Source organism: Parasteatoda tepidariorum, chromosome 4 (genome assembly GCF_043381705.1).
Source record: "Parasteatoda tepidariorum isolate YZ-2023 chromosome 4, CAS_Ptep_4.0, whole genome shotgun sequence".
In the NCBI taxonomy this organism is placed as follows: Eukaryota; Metazoa; Arthropoda; class Arachnida; order Araneae; family Theridiidae; genus Parasteatoda; species Parasteatoda tepidariorum.
The window spans coordinates 52,479,450-52,500,910 of NC_092207.1; the positions used below are offsets into that span (position 1 = coordinate 52,479,450).

The 21,461-nt window shown below is 28.3% G+C and overlaps 1 protein-coding gene across 2 annotated transcripts in view; it reads left to right on the top strand.

The window, feature by feature from the left end:
- Positions 1 to 621: 621 nt before the first annotated feature.
- LOC107455972 (microtubule-associated protein Jupiter) overlaps positions 622 to 21,461 on the top strand; it is a 43,223-nt gene continuing 22,383 nt past the window's right edge. Inside the window, exon 1 of one of the 2 annotated variants that reach the window (XM_016073720.3) lies at positions 622 to 912. In XM_016073720.3, coding sequence (XP_015929206.2) covers positions 854 to 912 — 59 coding nt within the window. In that variant the 5' untranslated portion in view covers positions 622 to 853. The remainder of the gene's footprint in view (positions 913 to 21,461) is intronic. The other variant, XR_011636587.1, reaches the window with a different exon arrangement.

Consider the following 21,461-nt stretch of genomic DNA (forward strand, 5'->3'; position numbering starts at 1 on the left):
CTTGCAGAACTTGTACAACTCTAACTCTAGTTACTTTTCTATAAGGATTTGAAATGTTGAACAAGCCTGATTTACAATGATTTTTTTAAAAATAAATAAAAAAAAAATTGCATAAAAAAATTTATAAATAAATAAAAAAAAATTCTTGTTAGTGACATAAATAAGAAAAAAGAATTATTTTTTCAATATTTAATAGTTTTTTCAGTTCGAAATTCATAATAAGAGATTTCGGAGCAGTTATAAATATTTGTTGTGGGTTATAAATATCATAATAAAACACATTAGGTTTTGCCACTACTTTTAAAAGATCATTCTAATCCTGATTGTTTTTCCTCCTTTTTCAAAAAGCAAAACTGATAAAAAAAAAAAAAACTTAAAATTTTCATTTAAAAAAATTTTTTTACCCCGATCTTCCAATAATTTATTCTTTTTTTCTAAGAAAAAGTAAAATCCGCAATGACATTTCGCAATATAAACAAACAACCATTATTGACAACATAGGCGACACTTCATTTTTTTGCAGCATCACACAATCATCAGACCGTCTGGTGAGATTTCGGTAGGCAAAGCAAGCAACCGCACAGAAGCCCACCATCCAATCACGTTTCGGTCCGGCGCCGCGGCGGAAATGACGTCACAGAGATGAATGGCTGTCCTTTTAAGGGTGAGTCTCATTGTAGCGGAGGCCAGGTGGTGTACTGCTGTTGTTGTAGTTGTATCACACAAGTTATTCTGCGGATAAAAATCAACGGAGCGGCTTTGTGATTTTTTGAGAGAGAAGATTTTTATGAAAGGAGAACTTGTTCATTCCTGATATTCTTCCATCTATTTGCACCAAGGAAAAGAGGGAAAAATGGCACCTGTCTATGACTTCAGACATGTCGAACTGGATAAGATAGGCCGTGGAAAGAGGTTTGTAAACATGATTTTTTTTTTTAAAATTATTAATTGAAATTTAAGATGGTGCACTAATCCATGACTTAGCATTTCGCAGATTGTGTGATGAAATTGAAATTATTTTTCTTGGATAAATTAAATTTAGAATTCCATGACGATTCTAAAATAAAATAAAGAATGCTGCGTTTTATCCGTGGTTCAATTTATGGAAATTTGGATTAACATTTTGGGGTTATTTGATTCACTTTAGACTAGAGATAGAAATCTGATGGCAAATTCTAATAAAGGAAGAGGTTATTTATTTATCTTAATTGTATGGAGATGCATACATTATCATATCTTGATTGATTTGGGATAATTTAAAATAGTCAAATTTAAGAATATTTGGCGAAACATTTTGGGGTGGTTTGATTTACAATAAGATTAAAGATAGAATTTGATGACAAATTCTAATAAAGGAAGAGGTTATTTATTTGGTATTATTTAAAAGATGATATGGAAATGCATACATTTTCGAATTTTGTATGATTTAGGATCATTTAAGTGTTTGAGAATAAATTTTTTTAAAGAATTACTAGTTAATCAACCTACTTTAAAACTGTATTGAAATCTATCAAAGTTACACTGTAATTCCTATTGATTTTTATATTCTTTTATTATATTACAAATATGCATTATAATATTTTAATATTAGTTACGTGCAGGTGCTATGTAGATAAATTAAAATTTCCCATCTCTTTTTTTTTTAACGTCACAGTACATTAAATTATCTAAAGAATGACGTCTAATTTCAAAAATATTTAATTTATATTTTTAATGCATTCGTAAACTGATGAAACTTCATGCTAACTTGTAAATTATCGAAATCGTAAATACCGTAAGATGCCCTCATCGTTTTTTAAAATCATGCTTATTAATTAAGCATAATTATGTTATTATATTGTATTATCATTTGATTCATGAAATAAATTAAACATCAGTTGTATCTTCCTAACATTAAAAATTAACATAAATATTTTTTAAGAAGTATTTTTTACGCCTTGAGAAAGTTTTAAGAAAAGCAATTTTTCGTTGTTTTACCGGCACCCAAGGTGATTGCAGAAGCTTCTCCGCAACGCCTTCTTTTGTTTGCTTTGCGGGGAAAAAACGTTCCAAGAGATGACTTCTACTTCTACCCACTGGAGATAAGTTTTGGCGTCCTTCTTTTGTTAATCAATGACACAAAAAAACTGCAAAAAATTACTTAATAGCAGAAAAAATGTGTCAAGTTTATGGTGTATAGTTTTGTAAATTTAATGCATAAAAAAATAATTAAATTGTGTTGATATTTTCAGAAGGGAAAAAATTCAACCATCTTTGTTGTTAAACAATTAACCATTTTAAATGAGAAACTACATCATGGTGAATAAAGTTATTAGTTGTAAAGTAAATTGCATAAAATATAATGCTTTTTATCTTGACGTGTAAAATATGGAATAATTTTAATTAAATTTTTGTAACCAAATAAATTGTGCTTACGTTAAATTCTATTTTGTAAGAAATGTAGTAAAGTAATTAATTGCGCTAATAGTTTGTTAGTTGCTTATATCAATCTTGTGTGCGCTAAATAAATAGTTCGAATTAGTAGTCTTTGATTGTTAATCAATATTTTATTTATTTATTTGTACTCTATTAGTCTCAAAAGCGTAGCAATTATTTGTTGGAGGTCGTTTTTACAACAAGCTACCCTTAATTTGCATACCACACCTGAATAACCGTTCATATATAATTACATAAATAAATAGAGGCTTACGACCTTGATAATTTGCCATAATTGTCCAAGTGTTTATGGAGTAGATAATTGCTGAAAATAGGAAATAATTCAGGTCATAACTTTTTCATCAGATTAAAAAAGGTTATTAAATATGATTTTCATTTTATTATGATACTCAGTGCATAATGATTTGTGAGTAAATTTTTTTTCTCAATTTAATTGCTTAAACGGAGTAGGTTCTTGAATAGAGTCGAGCATTTGTTATTTCTTACATCAAAAATTATGACAAAATTGTCGTTTCAATAGTTTTAATTCTATATATTTATTCGTTTGGAAATTTTTTTCGTCTTGTCCTTGAGCAAGACATGTTGTGTGAAGTTTTGCAGTGTAGATTTTATCTAATTAATTCTTCACTAGATCACCTTTGCAGAATTTGGAATTTCAAATAGCTTTATCGACATTTTAAATAAATAAAGTTAGTATTATTTTTACAGACGGTGTGTTATACAATTACTTCAAGTTTAAATATCGGTGTAATTTAGTCGTCATCCAAAACAATTTTTAACTTTACAATCTGGGAACTGTTCTGTCTAATATCTATAATTCACAACATATTTTCTTGTATTAAGATAAATCAGCCATTTCAATAAACATATTTGAAATAACAGAATTTCTAAATAATCTCAATGCTTTTAAACTTTTTACACTCCATATACATTTCAGTGTGAGATTTCATTTACGTTTGTGAAATTGACAGTATACTATTAAAACGTGTTAAATGTCATGTAAATATGCAACTCCTAAGAAAAGAAAAAGAAAAAAACTAGAACAACAACACACATTAAAAAATTAATTAACAAGAACACTGTTAATGAAATTTTTGAGCTAAGACAAATATTTTCCAGTTTTAGCAATTTATATAAAATAGTTTTTAACCTAAAAGTAGATGTTCTTATGAAATATTACAAGTTGATAAGCTCGTACTGATGTAACATAAAGCCAACTGATAACTTATTATTTGTCATATCCGAAAATGATATCATATCTCAAAACATCTCATTCGTCGAAATACTTAAGTTTAATTTTTTTATTAGTTGAGTTATTTAAATATAAGGAATCTATTGTTATAAATTTATCTTATTTTCAAATTCAGAATTTAATTTGTAAAAATTGAACGCATATTTCATTTTTAAATAAATAATTTTAAAATTGTATCAAAATATTTATAAAGAAATAGCAATATATTCAAAGAACCGTGAAATGTGTATATACATACAGATCAGAGTTGCAAAAAAGCCGTATTTTTCTGAAAAAGATCAAGACGGCTGGTGTTTAGGTTTTTAATTTAAGAAACCTCCCGGTTTTTATTGACTTTTTAATATTTTATTATTCCAGATTAACTGAAACGTATTTAAATTAATTTTATTAATGACTATTCAATTAAAATAATATAAGTGAAATATGTTTCGTCAATTTTACTTTCTCTTGGAAATCATTTATTTTATAAACAGATAAAATTAGAGTAATTTTAATGATGTAATTGCTGCAACATATTTGCTTCAAAATCAGACATTTTCGTCTGAAATTGTTCTAAAGCAATTTCAATAATTTTCTGATTCATTCTAAATGTGCTATAAATTGATTCAAAGTAATTATTTTTTTTAAAATTGTACTAATTCTTCTATAAATTAGGCTCTTTTCTATAAAACTGTTCATGATTTGTTCAAAATTTTCAAAATGACTCTTTTATTTGTTTAAAGATTAGATGTATTTATATTGAATTATGTATTATTCATATACTTCGCTGCATTAAATAAGTTGACTTCTAACTGTTCTAAGTAGCTTGAAATGAATTTCCCTAACATCTCTAATGTTGAACTAAACTGTTTCAGGGGGGGGGGGGAATTACTTCTCCAAATTTTTAAATAAATTTCAATCATATCAATTAGTTACCAATTTTATCACCCTTTTATGTTATTATACAGTTTTTGAAAAATATCAGCCAACTTTTTTAGTTAAAGCCGGTCTTTTTTAAGTAGTTTGAACCAAAAAAAGAAAAGAAAACAGCTTTTTTAGACCTGACTAAATTTCGGTAACCCTGATATAAACTAATAGATATTTGTGCTTTTTTGTTTACTTAGCGTATACTTGTATAATATTGATGTTTGATATAGTTTATAGTAATGGAATAATAATTATTTAAATATGGTCACATAAATGATTTTTTACTTTTAAAATGCATTATTTTTAAAGCTAAGTAATTTGATAAACTAAACCTTGCAGTGCAACACCTAATTCAAAGTGTATACTGACTGGAGAGGTAGAGAATGAAATAAGGGACTATTTTATTTAAAAAAAGCATATATATAGCAAATATATATAGCATTATTAAATATATATATAGCTTTAGCGATACAATTGCATAATTGTATAAATATGCTATGATATATAACAGGAATCATAGAAAAAATTTGGGTCCGTTAACCCTTCTCAATTTTTTTTATCGTTAAAACAGACTTTTCTCGAAATAGTTCGCTAAAACGAAACCTTTAGAGAATATTTTGTCTTAAAAACAGACGCTTCACACAATTTTCTATCACGAAAGTGGACCGTTCACGAAATAATAGTAAATAATGTAAAATTTTAGGAAATATGTTTGATAAATGTTCAAGTTATAAATGGCGTAATACTGAAATGCTGTAACAATGTACCTCAGGTCGTTGCCACATTAAATAAATTTTACTCAATTTTGCTAACTCAGAGTTGAAATGTTTTATTTGCTATCTGCATTAATATCTTGAACTCAGTATTATCAGTATTATTATATTCGTGCGAATTCAATCCAGAAGATAAATCGCAATAATATTCCAAATATTCTATTGCCCATTCTTGAATTATTATTTTTTTCTTTCTTTACAATGTTCTCATCTTAGCGAGTTAAAGAAACTCAAATACGACTAATGTAACGCCCAATGCCTATTTACTTGCAAAAATGTGGGGAAGATTGAAGTAAAATGCTTCTTCAAAATGGCTTTTTAAGTTGTCAGAATAAAGATGATTTAAGGCTTTTTCTAGAGATTAATAAACTCAGCATTCCGCCTGTGCGTGCTCAACGAGTTGGAAAATTCCTCTCATCCGAGAGGCTGGCTTTCGTCTCTTATGACAAACTAATCTGCATATCCATGTTTGTTATGTGATTTCTACCGAGACTCCAGACTCATGTCTGGTGCTCATTACTTTAATTTTATGATTCTGTTCGCTGAGGTCAGATATTTTTTTCCACTTGGTCGCGACTTATCGTGGGGCATTAAAGTCTTCTACGAATCCCTCTATTTTAATCGGGAGTTTCTTTCTATTTTTGTTCTATCAAATCGAATATAATCATGAGTAAGAATCTTGACCTTTTGATTCGAGTAATGAGACAGTTTGCTTGATTTATGCAGAAGCGAGAATCAATAAAATAAATGCGTCATTAAATGCAAACGATGCTCATAGAGTTGATTAGCCTTTCCTCCCCTGCTTTTTATATTGAATATTAAAACGATTTCGAATGTAAAAATAGAACTTATCTTTTAGTTATAATAAACTGAATAATATCTATGGTAAAATAAAAATTTTTTTTTGCAATATTTAGCTTCTTATTTTGATTTGGTTGATTTCTTGTGTTTTTTTATAATTATAAATTTTAAGCAAAAAAATAAATAAGTTCTATTTTAGAACATTTAATATTTTTTTTATGTTAATATGTTTTTTGTGATCATTTATCTGTTTAAAAAGAGTTAATTAATAAGTGAAATAAATTATCAGTTAATTAAAATTTTAAATGACTTTTTGATTACACAATGTTTCAAATTTAATAACGTTTTATGATTGGTTAAAAGTCATGGAATATTAATTTGTTTTACTAAATGTTCCACTAAGCTCTTAACAGTGTTTTTTCCTCATAAAAGAGGTTTGATAATTTATAAGATTTAAATAAAGTAAATTTTATTTTATTTTGAAATCTTCAAATCAATTAATAATATTTTTTTGTAATCAAAAAAGTTTTATCGTTTACACATTTTTTTATTATTTTAAATATTAATTTCAATACTTTAAATAATGGGATTTCGGAGTGGAAATAATAGGAATTTAATTTTTATTTACTTATTCATTTCTTTTTGACCATACGGAAAAAAAGATATTTGTTTCTTAATTTACCGTGCAAAATTATTTCGTCAACTTTTTAAAAAAATATTAAATGAAATTAATTGCGAACATTAAAACTTGTGTTACCTTTTTAATTTTAATACATTTTATGTTTTTTTGAAAATGTCATGTTATTTTTGCTGTAAAAATAAATTTTTTAATATGAGTTTTTTTGTCAGGAAACTTTATATAACAAGATATTAGTAATAGTATAAACTACCAGCAATTTTTTCTATTTTAAGTATCAGCTAAGTGGTAAAAAATCTAATTAATAATTTTATCTCCTTTTTGACTAAGTATTCTTCTATAGCTAAATGTCTGTATGATTAGTTATTTTAAAAAAATTGATTATTCAATATAAGAATATATACTCAAGTACTACGCGACTGTTTAGTAATTTATTTATTTATTGGTAATTATTGTTAATGCTACACAGAATTTTGTCTTCTATTTCCTTATTGAAAGCAGGCACAACCGATATTTATATTAATAATTTGTCGTTCACAAATAATTTGAATCGATTTATAATGTTGTTACAGTTTAACTTATTTAAAATTTATTGTATCGCCCATGATTAGTTCTATTCAATATCACAAAAGCTGAATCAGTCATACGTGAAAAGTGAAATATTTTGATAATTTATCTTAGCAATTGTGACCAACCTTCATTTCCATTCATTTGTTAGATTCAAGACCAGAAACCATAACCGTATATGATGCGGGTTCCATAAAAAAAATTACTTGTTGTAGAGATAGAATCACCATATCTTTTTATGGCATGATCCCACCATCCATTATTCTGAGGGATCAGCCACACTTTTCCATTCCATCTTCTATGATACAATAATTGATCACATGTCTCTGGGTAACACCTGGTTAGAGGAAATAGGTTTTTGGCCTCATTTTTCGAACTCCATCCCCTTTCAGAGAAGGAGAAGGATTCCATTCTAGAATTGAAGGATGGGTTTCGAGGGGGGTACTCTTTGGTAGTCAGTGGTTGTGCAATTTTTTATCATTCAGTGATCAAAAAAAGATATTGTAATTTTTTTTTCTTGTGGTAGTTGATTCTTCATCTAGGTGTTCTTTGCCCTTTATCGACCTTGGTGGTTTTTTGCGTCAGAAAGTGTAAATGATATTGAAAAGAATGCATGTTAGGAAAGTGTAAAGAACGTGCTTTTTTTTTTCACTACTTTTTTTTAAATTTTATCCATAGTTGTTTATTTTAGAGTGATTTGTTCCTTGTTAATGCTCTTAATCTCGGAATTCACTTAAAGCGGTTGAGTAATTAATCTAAATTTGTATCATTCAGCTGAGTACTTATATGTCGATCAGTTTTGCAACTAGTAAAACTTAATTGTTTTTATGTAGTGATATATGAAACAGCTTTAAACTTTCAGTTCTAGTTGTATGTATATTGCCAATTAAAACTATTTAATAAAAGAATAATGAAAATTGGCAGAAAAAAAGGCAGTCGGTAAGTTGCGTTCCAAAGCGTCATATCCATATTGTCATCTTACTCAATTCAGCATGTGAAAAAAACATGAATTGGGCAGTGTTTATGCTCGTATTATCTTTCAGCGAAAGAAAAGAAAAATACGAATTTGTCCTCAACCATTTCCGGTGCAGCACGCAAGTCACCTAATCAACAGAAAAACTTCTGAAGTTATTTAACTTAATCTCTTGCTTTACGCGTTATTGCCATAAAATATCCAATGTTGTTTTGTAAACCTGTACTTGAATCTATTTATCTAGTAGTGGAGCAAATATAGGTCTCATTATGTAGCCAAGAACTGTTTTTTCTTATTAAATAATAATAACATATTCGTATTTTGGAGGATTGATATTTCGATGGCAAAATTGATCCTTGCCAAATGTTATTTGATATATCCAGTATAGCTCGTTTTCGGTCGCCAATTTTAAAATCATATTCGTTCTCTTATCTTTTTGTCATAACACCCTTGGATCAAACAGTAAGATACTGATCATTAAACCCGGAAATTATTGATTCAACCTTCGCCGTGCGAATTATATTCTTTGTAAATCTCAAGATCTTCTTATCTTTATTTTTCAGAATACGCGTATTCAAAGTGTTGCCTAAGCTTCCGTCATCGCCACTTTGTAAGATAATCCAGAGTTAATCCTTAAACAGGCGTTAGCACCATTACCAAGACGCTTTGGAATTACTGTAATTTACATTACACGCTTTTCGTTTCGCTTCATTTACTCAATCTATGCCTTATCATTTATTTTTTTATTGTTTTACTAGCACAAGAATACATTTGATAAGTTCTTTTGTTGTTATCGTTTTTGATAAAGGTCGGAAGAATCGTTTGCAGGCGTGTATAGTGAATGAACTTGAATTTCCTTTGCATTTATTAGAGCACTGCTAATGATTATCTCACGAATTCCAAGAACAGCATTGTTCCATTTTTATTATTAATTTTTCGAACAAAGTACCGTTATGTCCTTAAACGTGTTCTACAGCTTTTATTATGTTAGCCATAAATATTATCTTGTTTCCTTGTTGCCATTCTTGCATTTATGATCGTTTTTACACTATCGTTTGCCTGTAAGAAGTTGCAATAAAGTATGCTTCAAATTACCCTTTGAATTGTTAAATAAGACGCATAAAACAAAGGATTGAAAAAAATTATTTGTTGTCAATATAACATTGTTTTGTATATGATTACTTTTAAAACGGAATTCCATTATATTTTAGAATTTTGAGCGTGTGTGACGCAGTTTACTTTATATTTTCTTTAATCTTATTTTGTGGTGATAGTAGATGATTGTTTAGATAGAGTTTATAACATAATTCAAAAAATAATTTCATTTCATATAGTTATGTAACTTACTATTATTTTTCAGTTGCGTAACACTTTTCGAAATAAATTTTTAAAAAAGTTATACATTAAACTAGATTTTCTTCTGCAAGTGCTTTGATTTTATTCTTTTGGTTTTGTCTTACATTGATTTATATTCGCATTCGTAAATACTACTTTACGTAGACAGGGGTTTTCGAGCGGCAAAAATTCTAAATCATTTGTTGAAGAGCAATATTTTGTCATTTTGGAGACAGATAAATATTTTTTCAGTAATTAAACTTGAAACAATATTTTTTATATATAATATTTTTATAATCTCATGATTGTTATTTTTTATGTCAATCAAAAATATTTCATTATCAAAGTATATTTCAATTTTCGAAAATATGTCATTTATTTAATATAAATTGAATGTTTCATTTTTGATTTTGAGCTATTGGTACGAAAAATTATTTCTGATATCACAGAAAAGCAACACACGCAGGTTGCATTTTTCTAGACTTGGTATGAAATTGAGAAAAATCTACTCGTAATATTGTGAAAATATATTTTTGTAATTAGTGAAAAATCATCAAAACAATGGTCAGACCACAATTTTTGGGAATTCGTAAAAAGTACGTACACATAATAATAATTTTCTGATTTTAAAATTATCGAAGAATTGAGTTCTTTCTAGCAAGCTTCTGTTTTTGTGAATATATGCACTGGCAATGAAAAAAAAAGAAATATGCTCAAAATTAACAGAATACGGTAAAATTTACTCTTTGGGAACTCCACAAAGCGTGGTAATTTTTACCGAAACGCTTTGGTAATGATTTTGGTAGAATTAAAAATAAAACATAGTTTTGTAATGTATATTAAAATTTGATAATTTTATCGTGACACCTTAGTGCTTGGCATAAAAATTATTTATTTCGGATACATTTACTTTTCAATTTCGTATTTGTATTAAATGTGCGATAAATAAGAACTAAAATTTTAAAAATTTCTAGTAAACCATTACCATATGAATGATTTAATAGATAATCATAGATAATTCTGCTTTCCTTACCAGAATTATGTTTTTTTTAACCAGTTTTTCTCACCGTGTGATAATTAGATCCTGTTAAAAAGTCTTGTTGATAAAATCCTGTTAAAATTATCAAAGACATCATTGACGTCGTTTTCAAATTGAAAAATGCTGCGAAGAGCTCGTTATTAAAATAAACTTATTAAACTATTATATATGCGAGGAGTCCGTTTTAACTATAAAATTTTTTTTTCAAAATGACGTCTGAAATGTATCGAAAAGCGTGGTATTTTAAAAGAACAGAAATAAAACTCATTAAAAATTCTCCACGAGTTCCCCTGGAAAGAAAATAGCTTTGAGGAGAGAGGAAGTCGGTTGACATGAAAATTCCATCACAAACCCGACAGCTAGTTCAAACTCTGGCTTTGTTCGATTCTGTCTCTTCCAATCTTTTTCAGGTTGCCCTTTAAACTGGGAATTCCCTTTTGAAAATATTCCCAGTAACTCTATCAACACTTCTTATTTCCACCCATATTCAAAGATAAAATGGGGATTATTCCGTCAGAAAAAGGCCGATATCGCCTCTTACTTTTTATCTCAAGTGGTTGTTTTGAGATAGGGCGGTATGAGCCTGGATTGTTTTATCAGTGAGCCATCCCTCTTTTGGCATATCACACAACCGTTTTTCAGTTAATAATGCTCATACTGTAGATCCCGAAAGTGTCTTATTCTGTCTGAAATTTTTTTTCCTGCATAAAATAATGTTATTCTTTTTCTTTATTTACTTATCTTTTTTATTGCTTGTTCTCAAGAGATACCCTATCAAGAATTTAGGTTTTTATTTAAAGGGGAGACCATTTAGAACATTTATTAGAACATCAATCAAGTTTTAACTTTATAGTTCGGTTCTGATATCAGACATTCTGAAGAAAGTTAACCTTTTAGTTCCAGCCTTTGATTGATTTGAAATGATTGTCAAGTTTTTAAAATGTGTTCAATCAAGTCTTATCTGCGCATGTTGTGTTTTTGATATCAGACATTCTGAAGAAAGTTAGCCTTTCAGCTAGAGCTTTTCATGATTAAAAATATTTCAAGGAATGAAGTTGTAAAATGATTGTCAAGTTTTCAAAATGTGTTCGATCAAGTCTTAACTGCATGCATGTTGTGTTTTTGATATCAGACATTCTGAAGAAAGTTAGCCTTTCAGCTAGAACCTTTTATGATTAAAAATAATATTTCAGTGAATGTAGTTTGAAAATGGTTGTCAAGCTTTTAAAATGTGTTCAATCAAGTCAAGTGTGTTCACTCAATCTTAACTACGCATGGTTTGGTTTTAATATCTCTCATTCTGAACGAAACGAAGTTGACGAATACCTTCGAGCCTTTTATCAGAAAAAATAAAATTTCAGAAAGCAGTTCAATTACCAAGTTTAGTTGTGTTTAAGATTTTAACTACATGGTTCGTTTCTTTTTTCTGGCAATCTGAACAAAGTTAATTAACACCTTTCAGCTAGTTCTCTTTATCAATAAAAATAATTTTTAAGCAAACTTGGCTTTATATCAGAACAATAAATTACCTTATTTACGAAATATTCACCAATTCTTTTAACTGGGTCAAATATTTATGATTATTTTTTTCCCTCAAAAATGTATGAAAATCAAGCAATGGCATAATTATAATTAAATTAAATGAAGTAATCAAAGAATGTCATATAAACAGCTTTAACAGAATCGGATCGATCACACAAGTTGCATAGTTGTGTCGCAGCCATCGATTTCTGTCTCTTACGTCAAAGATATTTAAAATGCAGGGGCATCCCTTTGCAGCAAGCATTTCTTCATTCCAACTTAAACACGCAAACAATTTCAAATATTATTTTTAACAACATGCTTTTTCGCATTTATTAGTCTACTAGTTCTTATTAACAAACAATGGCTAAAATAGCATTAATAATAATTAATATTTATAATTTTCATTAGCGTTCAATGCAATTTTCTGGGAAATCTTTTTTTTAAATCGGAATAATTTTGAATTTCTCATCTGCCAACTGTAATGGATTACTAATATGAATTACTACGTAGAAGTCATCTATTTTACTGAATTGCAAACTACGCCCGATATTACTCATATTCTTCTTTTTTTGTAACCAGTTAATTTAAAAAGCATTGCCTGGATGACAACAAGCTCATCTTGCATGTTTTAAGTCTGTTCTGTTTTTTTTAACTTTTCGTTTTTGATACAACTTATTTTTAAAAATTAAAATAAACCCAAAACAAGTCTTATTTATATCCCTTGCAGTAAACTTGTAATTTGCATAATATAATTTACGGAATGTAGTATTTTTTATACGCATCTTTGTTTGGTTATCTGTTATAAAAAATAAGTTGGTTAAAACTTAATGTATGTCATCCGGTTTCTTATGAGTTATTCAACTTATAAATTTATTATTTTTAAATTGCCCTAATTTTTTTGTACAGTACTGGAAATGTTTAATCTATGTCTGGATATTTAATGAATGATTATTATAAATCGGAATTGTTATGTTTGAAAAATTTATGAAATAAGTTGTATGCTATTAATTATTGTCTTTTCTTTAAAGATGCTGCATATCATTAATTCTTGTATGTATTCAATAATATAAACAAAATTAAGTGAAAATCAGGGCTGATTGTGCTCCGGAAAAAATCCGGATTTTCAGATTTTTCGCTAACAGTGATCCGGAAGTTTCCACAGATCGAAGGTCCAGACGTTTCAAAAAATCATTGATCACAGAAGTTTCCGGAAATCAAATTTTCAAAGATGGAACTTAAAAACACAGTTTATTTTGTTTGTAAGGGAGAGCCCAGATACATTTTTTATTAGTAAATAGTTATAACCATAAACTCAAGGGAGAAAGACATATTTGTAAATTTTAATTACTCCTCCAGGTCATCATAGGTATGTGTAAATGGTATAGTATGTGTAAAATTTTAAGTATATTTTAAGTAAACAAAGAAATATTGAGAAAAAGGAAACAAACTTGGTTTAAATTTTTTCTAGTTTTCCAATGTAAACTTTTTTCTTTCTTTTTTTGAAAAAAAACTCAGGAAATTTTCCGGAATTTTGACTTGGACTCACAATCACCCCTGAAAAATAAAAGAGTTCGCACAATTTTCATACTAATCAGAGCAATTGTCAGATACAGCTGATATAACTAAAAAATTTTCTCAAACAATTGTATCGATTTTTTTATTTAATTAATGGATAAAAAGAATGACGAAACGAATGATGAAAGGAACATTTTATGTAAGTAAGGTGATTCGTGTGTGTAGGTTGGATTACTTTGTCTTATTCATCTTATCTTTTGAATATCTTGTTTTTACACAATTCTACTTGTCTTGCGTGGCATATGGCAACATGTTTTTCAGCTTGAAGTCACTTAACTTTATGAGAGAAAAGCATTTGCCCCCATATTTTAAACTTGAAAAATTAGATGATTTCTCAAAATGTCGTCTAATATATTCTTTCGCTCAAATCATGCCATCAGATCATTCATATCTCTAAATAATTATTAATTAGGTGGTTTTCAAAATGTTTTTAAGCTTGATAGATCTAGTGTTTTCAAAATATCTCTTAACAAGCTCTTTCGCTTATCCCATGCTACCATATCTCTATATGAAATAACTCCCTTACCATAAGAAACTGAAACATTTGCCCTACGACCGTAACACGATCTTAAACTTGAAAAATTAAATGTTTTTATAATGTCACTTAACATGTTCTTTCACTAAACTCATCAATTGGTATCTTGAAAGAAAATGGCTACTTTTTCCGTGTGTGATAATATCAACTGGTGGTCAGAACACAGTCACGGTCAGTTTTATTTTCTATCCAGGTCTTGAATTTTGTATTTATTGATCATGATTTCCGATCACGACTGCTCTCTGGAATCACGTAAAAGAATCACCTTCCTATTCGAATACCAAACAAGAAGTGAGGATAAAAAATTCGGTTAACTGATTACACTGGCAGGTCAAGTTTATATAAACACGCGCGTTGTGGATTTTCTCTCTCCTGTTTATCTGTCAAAGCCTCTAAGAAACGCAAAGAAGAAAAAAATTGGCTTATTTTTTTCGCATTTATTTTTCAGAAGGTGCCATTTCTTATATTAAATTGATAAGAGCTTTGCTAGGGTCAAAGACCCGCCATTTTTCAAAGTAAAAACTTGTTTTTAGCATAGTTCTTGTGATCGGGGATTAAAAAGTCGTGATGTGAAAAATATTGCTGTCAAATTATGTGATGCTTTGAATGTTTCAATATAATAACAATCGGAATTTTTTTAAACGGATTTTGTATAGGACTCAAAAGTATATGTTCGACGCGTTTTAAATAATTTACTCGGAAATATTTTTTCTCTTGAAGTGTTTACCATTATCATTTACATATGAATCGTTTATTATCTCGTCGATAAGTGTCAATAATAACCTGCCAGTTGCATTGTTAACAATGGATGCTTTTATTTTGTTTTTTTCTTCTGTTGTTAATAGTACATTAATTTTGAATTTGTTTTGTTAACAATTAAAAAAAGTGTTTTTGGAAGAAAAAAATTTAAAGCTAGTTGAAAAATAATAATGAAATTGAAACTTTTTACTAACATGTCTGTTTTATAAATATTTAAGTATATTGTAAAATCTTTGGAGTAATTCCTATTCGAAAAACTAAAACTTGTTTCAATGTTTAATTTAGTTCAAGTTAATACCAAATTGGGCGTTCATGCACACATTAAAGATACAGTTAAATCCTAACACCAATAATTAACAAGGCATACACCAAGCTAATATGTTTTTATTTCTTTCATGGTTGGCAACAGGCCGGATAATGTGCTGTCGTTTTTGAGTGCTCCGCAAAATTTTTAAAAATTGTGGGACATTGTGATTCTATTTGCATTAGAAATGATATAGTCGAAGACAGAAAATTATAGATACAGTACAGATATTGAGTACTGTAGTTCTAAATATCAGTGTTAACGAATGACAAAAATGGTGGCGGCTACTTTACACTTAGTAGTGTGTTGCTTTACTACAAAAGGAACTATATCCCTGGTTGTTGATATAGTGGAGCCATATTGGTGTAAAATGTTTGCAACCATCTTTTAAAGAACTTTATTTTTAAATATTTGGGGAGGCGAAATATATTTAATCTCGATGTATACAATACAACTTTGAATTATGTGAACTGTTGCAGAATTCTGCTTCCACATGAATGTTTCAGTCACAAATTGATGGATTCTGAAAGAACAAAATTTTTTAATGGAGACAGTCTTTCTGCATTGATGTACTTTGATCATTAAACAATTAAAAAAATTATTTAAAAAAGTGACTGGTTGTTTATTTCATTTTAGTCGCCACTTTTTTTTGTAGACTCGTCCCGTGTCGAGTGGCGGTTTTCAGGTCTAGACTTCCGCAATAGTTCAGTGTGGTTAAAACATTTAACTTTTAAACATTTTGATGGTATAATAAAATGATTCTTTTACTTTATTTTTTCTTGGAATCTACGTATACTTTCAATTTTCGTCATGTTGCTAAAATTCCCATTAACTCTCTTCCGGTTTGAAAGTCGTTAACTCTCAAATGAAAAAGATACAATTACTTTCCAGTCAATTATTTATTTACCTGCTGGCATTATGTTTATTCCTACTCCGTTCCCGACTGTCGTATTTCATAAAAGAAACAATAAATGGTGTCACTTTCACCCCAGCAACACAATATGTCACCTGAGAGGTCTTCGCACGCCCGTCTCTAATGACCAATACATTGTCAAGTTCAACTTGTTCTCAGGTTAACAGATACTGTTCATGTATCCGTTACATTTGACTTGTTACTTGTCGTTAAACAATTCGTTATATTGTTTAAAGTTTCAACAACTTCTGGGACATGGCATTTATTGTTATGTCATGCTGCTTCATTAATTGAATGACAAAAAAGTTATATATTTTAAAATAAGGAATTAATAATATTTAACTATATATTTATTAAATGTACAATTTATTTAAGCCTTGTTTGTTATTTTTTGCATTATTTTGATCAAAAATATTAGGCTTTGAGATTTTGTGTAATAAAATACCTTATTTATTTCCTTATAATTTTTAAATGGAAAATTAAAATTTATTAAGAAATAAATATATCACATTATACATTAATTATCTTAGAAATGCATTAAAAATAAAGAAAATATTTCATTTTAATTTTTTCAAAAAAAATAATTTCAATTACACTATGTAATTAACGATCGAGTATAATTTAAAATTAATGTAGTACATTTTTTCTTAATATAGTACAACTTGTACAAGGAATTATTAAGTTAACTCAATCACAGTTCAAGAAATAATCTTTAATGTAAACACCATGGTAAATTAGGGCTTAAATTGCATTCACGTGATTTGTTTTATTTGTTAACTTTCTTTAGTTATTTAATATCAACTATAAAATAACTAATTAATTTGAATTATTGTTAATTAAGGTTCGTTACTAGATCGAATGTTTGGTTATATTTGCAATTTTTTTCTCCGATCGTTTGCTTCGATTAATCCCCATTATTTATTTATTATTTTTATTTTTATATTCTAGAAATGTTAAATTATTTTTCTTCAGCCTGTTTCAATTATCTCACCTTTGTTTGTTTTTTGACCTTGTAAATAAATACTCACACTTTTTGTGTCACTGGGATAAATACTCAAGTTATTTATCTTTTTTATTTTAATAGTTTTTTTTTCGCTCTCGAAGGAAATGGAACATAGCTTCCTACAGATTTATTGCAAATATGTAGTGGGAAGTTGTTTATCTAGAATTGTAGGCTTTCAGTGCAAACGTAGTTCAGCTTTCCTAACATACCATTTTATGGCTTTTCTCTTTCTAACAAATAGGAAGTTTAATTGTCATTTTACATGACTAAATTTCATTTATGTAGTAAAAAACAGCTCCTGTTTTGGAACAAATGCAGAGGTGCCAATTACTACGATTTATCCGAAATTATTACGATTTCATCGTTAGGATTTCGGTCTTACGGTTGAGCAATACTTTTCACTACTGATCTGTTTAAAAAAAGTTTTTTTTCCCCTAACTACCAACATTTACGAAATTTTATTGTCTGCAACTAAGCTACGATAGTTTTTTTTCCTACTCTTTAAACGATTTTAAAATCAATAAATAAAAAAAAACAAGGAAAAGCGGTTTGATAGGGGGGGGGAATAGAAAAATAAAGACATTTTCCCCTCTTCCACAACTATTCTGAAAATTTATCTTTTCTCTTTATTTAAAAGCAAACAAATATAAATTCAAATCTGAAATGCTGTGAGCAAAAATTAGTGGTTAAGGCAATAAATGCTAGTTCTAATTTAACCAATAACTAGAAAATTGATTCCAAGTAATCTATTTAATTGTATCACATAATGATAAAGTGTAAAGTTACATAATTTTTATTTATATAACTTTTAATGTAGTACTTTTTATCTAAAAGAGTTCCATTTTTGTTTCATTGTAAGTTCATACATGATATTGTTAATATTATATACCTATATAGAATTAAGTAAAATATACCTCTTAAAATTGTTGTTATTTGAATTTTGTAAACGTCAATTGTATATATATTTGTGTTAATGTATGGTACGCAAAATAAAAAATGGACCACGGTGAATAACTTTTGATTTAACGATCGTTTTAGGACTCATTCTTAATGATTTGAGGGGGTGACCTCAAATATGCTAATTAATTAGTGCAGACGATATTTTAGGTTATGAAAACAGACACAATAAAGTTCTTTCTCTGAATAAACATAAATTTTTTTCAATGAAAATAAGGTCCTGATTTTGTGAAAAATCAAATAATAGTTTTAAAGCTATGAGTTGACGTCAATGACTCCGTTTTCCTAAAGAATAGATTTGCGAAGGGTCAGTTTTTCCGATAATAAATTTTATTCATCTAAACTGACCCCTGGCCTGTTTTGTTAAAAATATAAAATTCAGTACATGGGAAGGAGGGTAACGGTAATTTGTTGCATGAAAATGAATAAATGAGACTTCAAAACGATACATATAACTGCTCAAAATTCAGCCATTGTTTCTTTACGAATGCTGGTATAATATATTTTTCATTTTATTTAATTAGACAGGGAAAACACAAAACATCGTAATTATTAGTAATTTAGACTAAAATTTCGTTGAACAGGTTAGTAATTCTTTTGTTTCGATGAAAAAATTGGGTTTCGTCTGCCACGATGCGTAGCCATTTATTAAACTTGATTTTTTTCTATTGCTCTTCGACCAATTGTTACTAAATTGCTGTTTCATTGCTTAAAGAAATAAGAAAATGGAAATAAAAATTTAAGTTCACACAATCACGATTGCGGTAGTTGCTTATTTATTCATTAAAGTTATTAAAAAAGGATACATTCTTTACTTAAAGAGGAATAAATCTATTTAATTCCATGAAAGTATTGTTTGCGCTTTATTTATTTATTTTTCAATCGTTTGCGATTAAAATCGTTTATTAGATTTTTTTATATTTTCGCTTTAATTAGCATACCGAAAGTCATAACTGTAACCATAAAAAATTTTCCCATAAAAATAATCTTTATTGGTTGAAAGGACTAGTTTTTTTCTCTATCTGTTTCGTTAATTAAATGGTGAGTTATAGAAAAAGTTAGATAAAGAATTTTGTAGATAGCATTGCCTTTGATGATTATATTAATGAAAAAAAATATTACTAAAATATGAGATTGTTTGTGTAATAGATTTTATGCTGTTGAAACGTTAGTTGATTGTAAATATTAATTTGATGCGAGTTGAAGTAGTTTACAAAAGCTACAAAAATTTTATTGGCGGAAATCAATTCTAAAAATTTATTGTAAATCGTTGGCATATTTATTCTCGGCTTCGTTCCTAAAAATATTTCAACAACATAAAATCGTTTTCTTTTTCACCCTTCTCATTAATATCGACATGTTTATCGTGTTCTATTAAAAAGCAAACAAAAGAGACAGAAGAAAACGCTGTTGAAAGATATAATAAATATTTTTTATGCAAATAAATGAATACGATTATGACTCTGTAATATTTTTATTACTTTGACGATCCATTTAAAACAGATTAAATAGGGTTTATTTATGAACAAATATTAATTTATTGCATACAAATGGTAAGATCTGTGATTGTAATTTGTATGTTAAGTAAATTGCAAAACTGAGACTGACCACTATTTTGTGTTAAGTTTTTTTTTCGTATGATAAATACTATACACGATTTCATATTATGGTTTTGGTTATTCTAAAGTTTTAGAACTTTTTCGCGTTTTTATCATCCTGAAAAAAATCTTAATCTTCAATTGAAGATTAAATTATGCAACAGTTTAAAAACTAGTTCTTTATTTCGTTTCTTGTCACTTGTTATCGTGTCACCGTTTTTAAAAAAAAGTTTTTTTTTCTTTTGAGAAAAAGGAGGTATTTATTATTTTTAGCTTGCATTTTTCTATCACATCAAAAAGAATAATATTTTAGATTAAATATATTTCCCCGGTAAAAAAATACCGAACTGCACTGAGCTAAGTATAATCAATGGTCAGATTCGATGAAATTGAAGTCCGTTTACGGACCCTTCACAAATTTTTTAACGTTAAAACGGACTCTTCTCATAATATTTCATCATAAGTAAGGACTCTTCACAAAATATTTTTTCTAGCGAAAACAGGCCCTTCGCAAACTTTTTTTCATCGACAAACAAAATCAATGATGTTTGTTAATTCACGATTTTAATAGAATTATGTGTTTTTTTCTCCACAAAAACGGAATCATATTTTCCAAATAATTTTCACAAAACAGACTTTTCTTAAAAAATTTCAAACGAACAACTGATTTTTTGTGTTTTTTTAACAAATCAAGACCTTATTTTCAAAAAAATGGATTTTTTACAAAAAAATAACTGTCATAAGAGAAAGTGATTTTGTCATTTTAACTCTACTCAAAGATTTACATGTCTTCTATTTATTTATTCACTTTTTATTTATCTGAAGCTTCGTATTCGCTTATTGTTATTGCCAAAACTTCTTAGAATCGTCATATATTGAGTCAAACCACACTAACTCGATTCATGTTAAAGGACACTTCATGAATTGAAAATTATGCGGATACAATTGGTTTCCGTTCTAAGAAATGTTCGAAACGCTCGATACAGAGGAAATGAAGCACTCCTTTTTATGACAAAATGTGGCAAGCGATTTTTCTCGAACAAATCTTAAGTGTTTTTTTTTCTCTCCAGGAAATAAAAAAAAAGTCAAATCCAGAAAATTTCAATGGATTCTTGGGCTTCTTTAAGCTTTAGAACAATAGTTCGGGTCTATTGGTTGCTTCTTAGAAAACACAAATAAAAGAAAAACTAAAACACATACAAAATAAATAAATCGGGAATCCCTTTGTTACAATCATAACGGTTGATACCATCATATTCGATTTCTTCCATTGGTTACGAAAAACAATTTTTTTGCTTTCGACAACAAGGCGAACTGACATTGTTGATCATTTATTACTCTCGTATCATTCATTGTTCAATGGACCACCGTTATTAAATTACAATTTTTTTTCATCAGTTAACGTAACTGCAACCAGGATAGGTCACTGGCCATGGAAGATGAAGCACAATTAGCAGCATGTCTGATTGAAAACGGTAATACTCGCGTGGGCGATTGTGGGGATAAATTGGAATGACCAAACACAAAGAATCACTGCTTACGCAAAATGACCGCTTGCTAGTGACCTGTTTTCG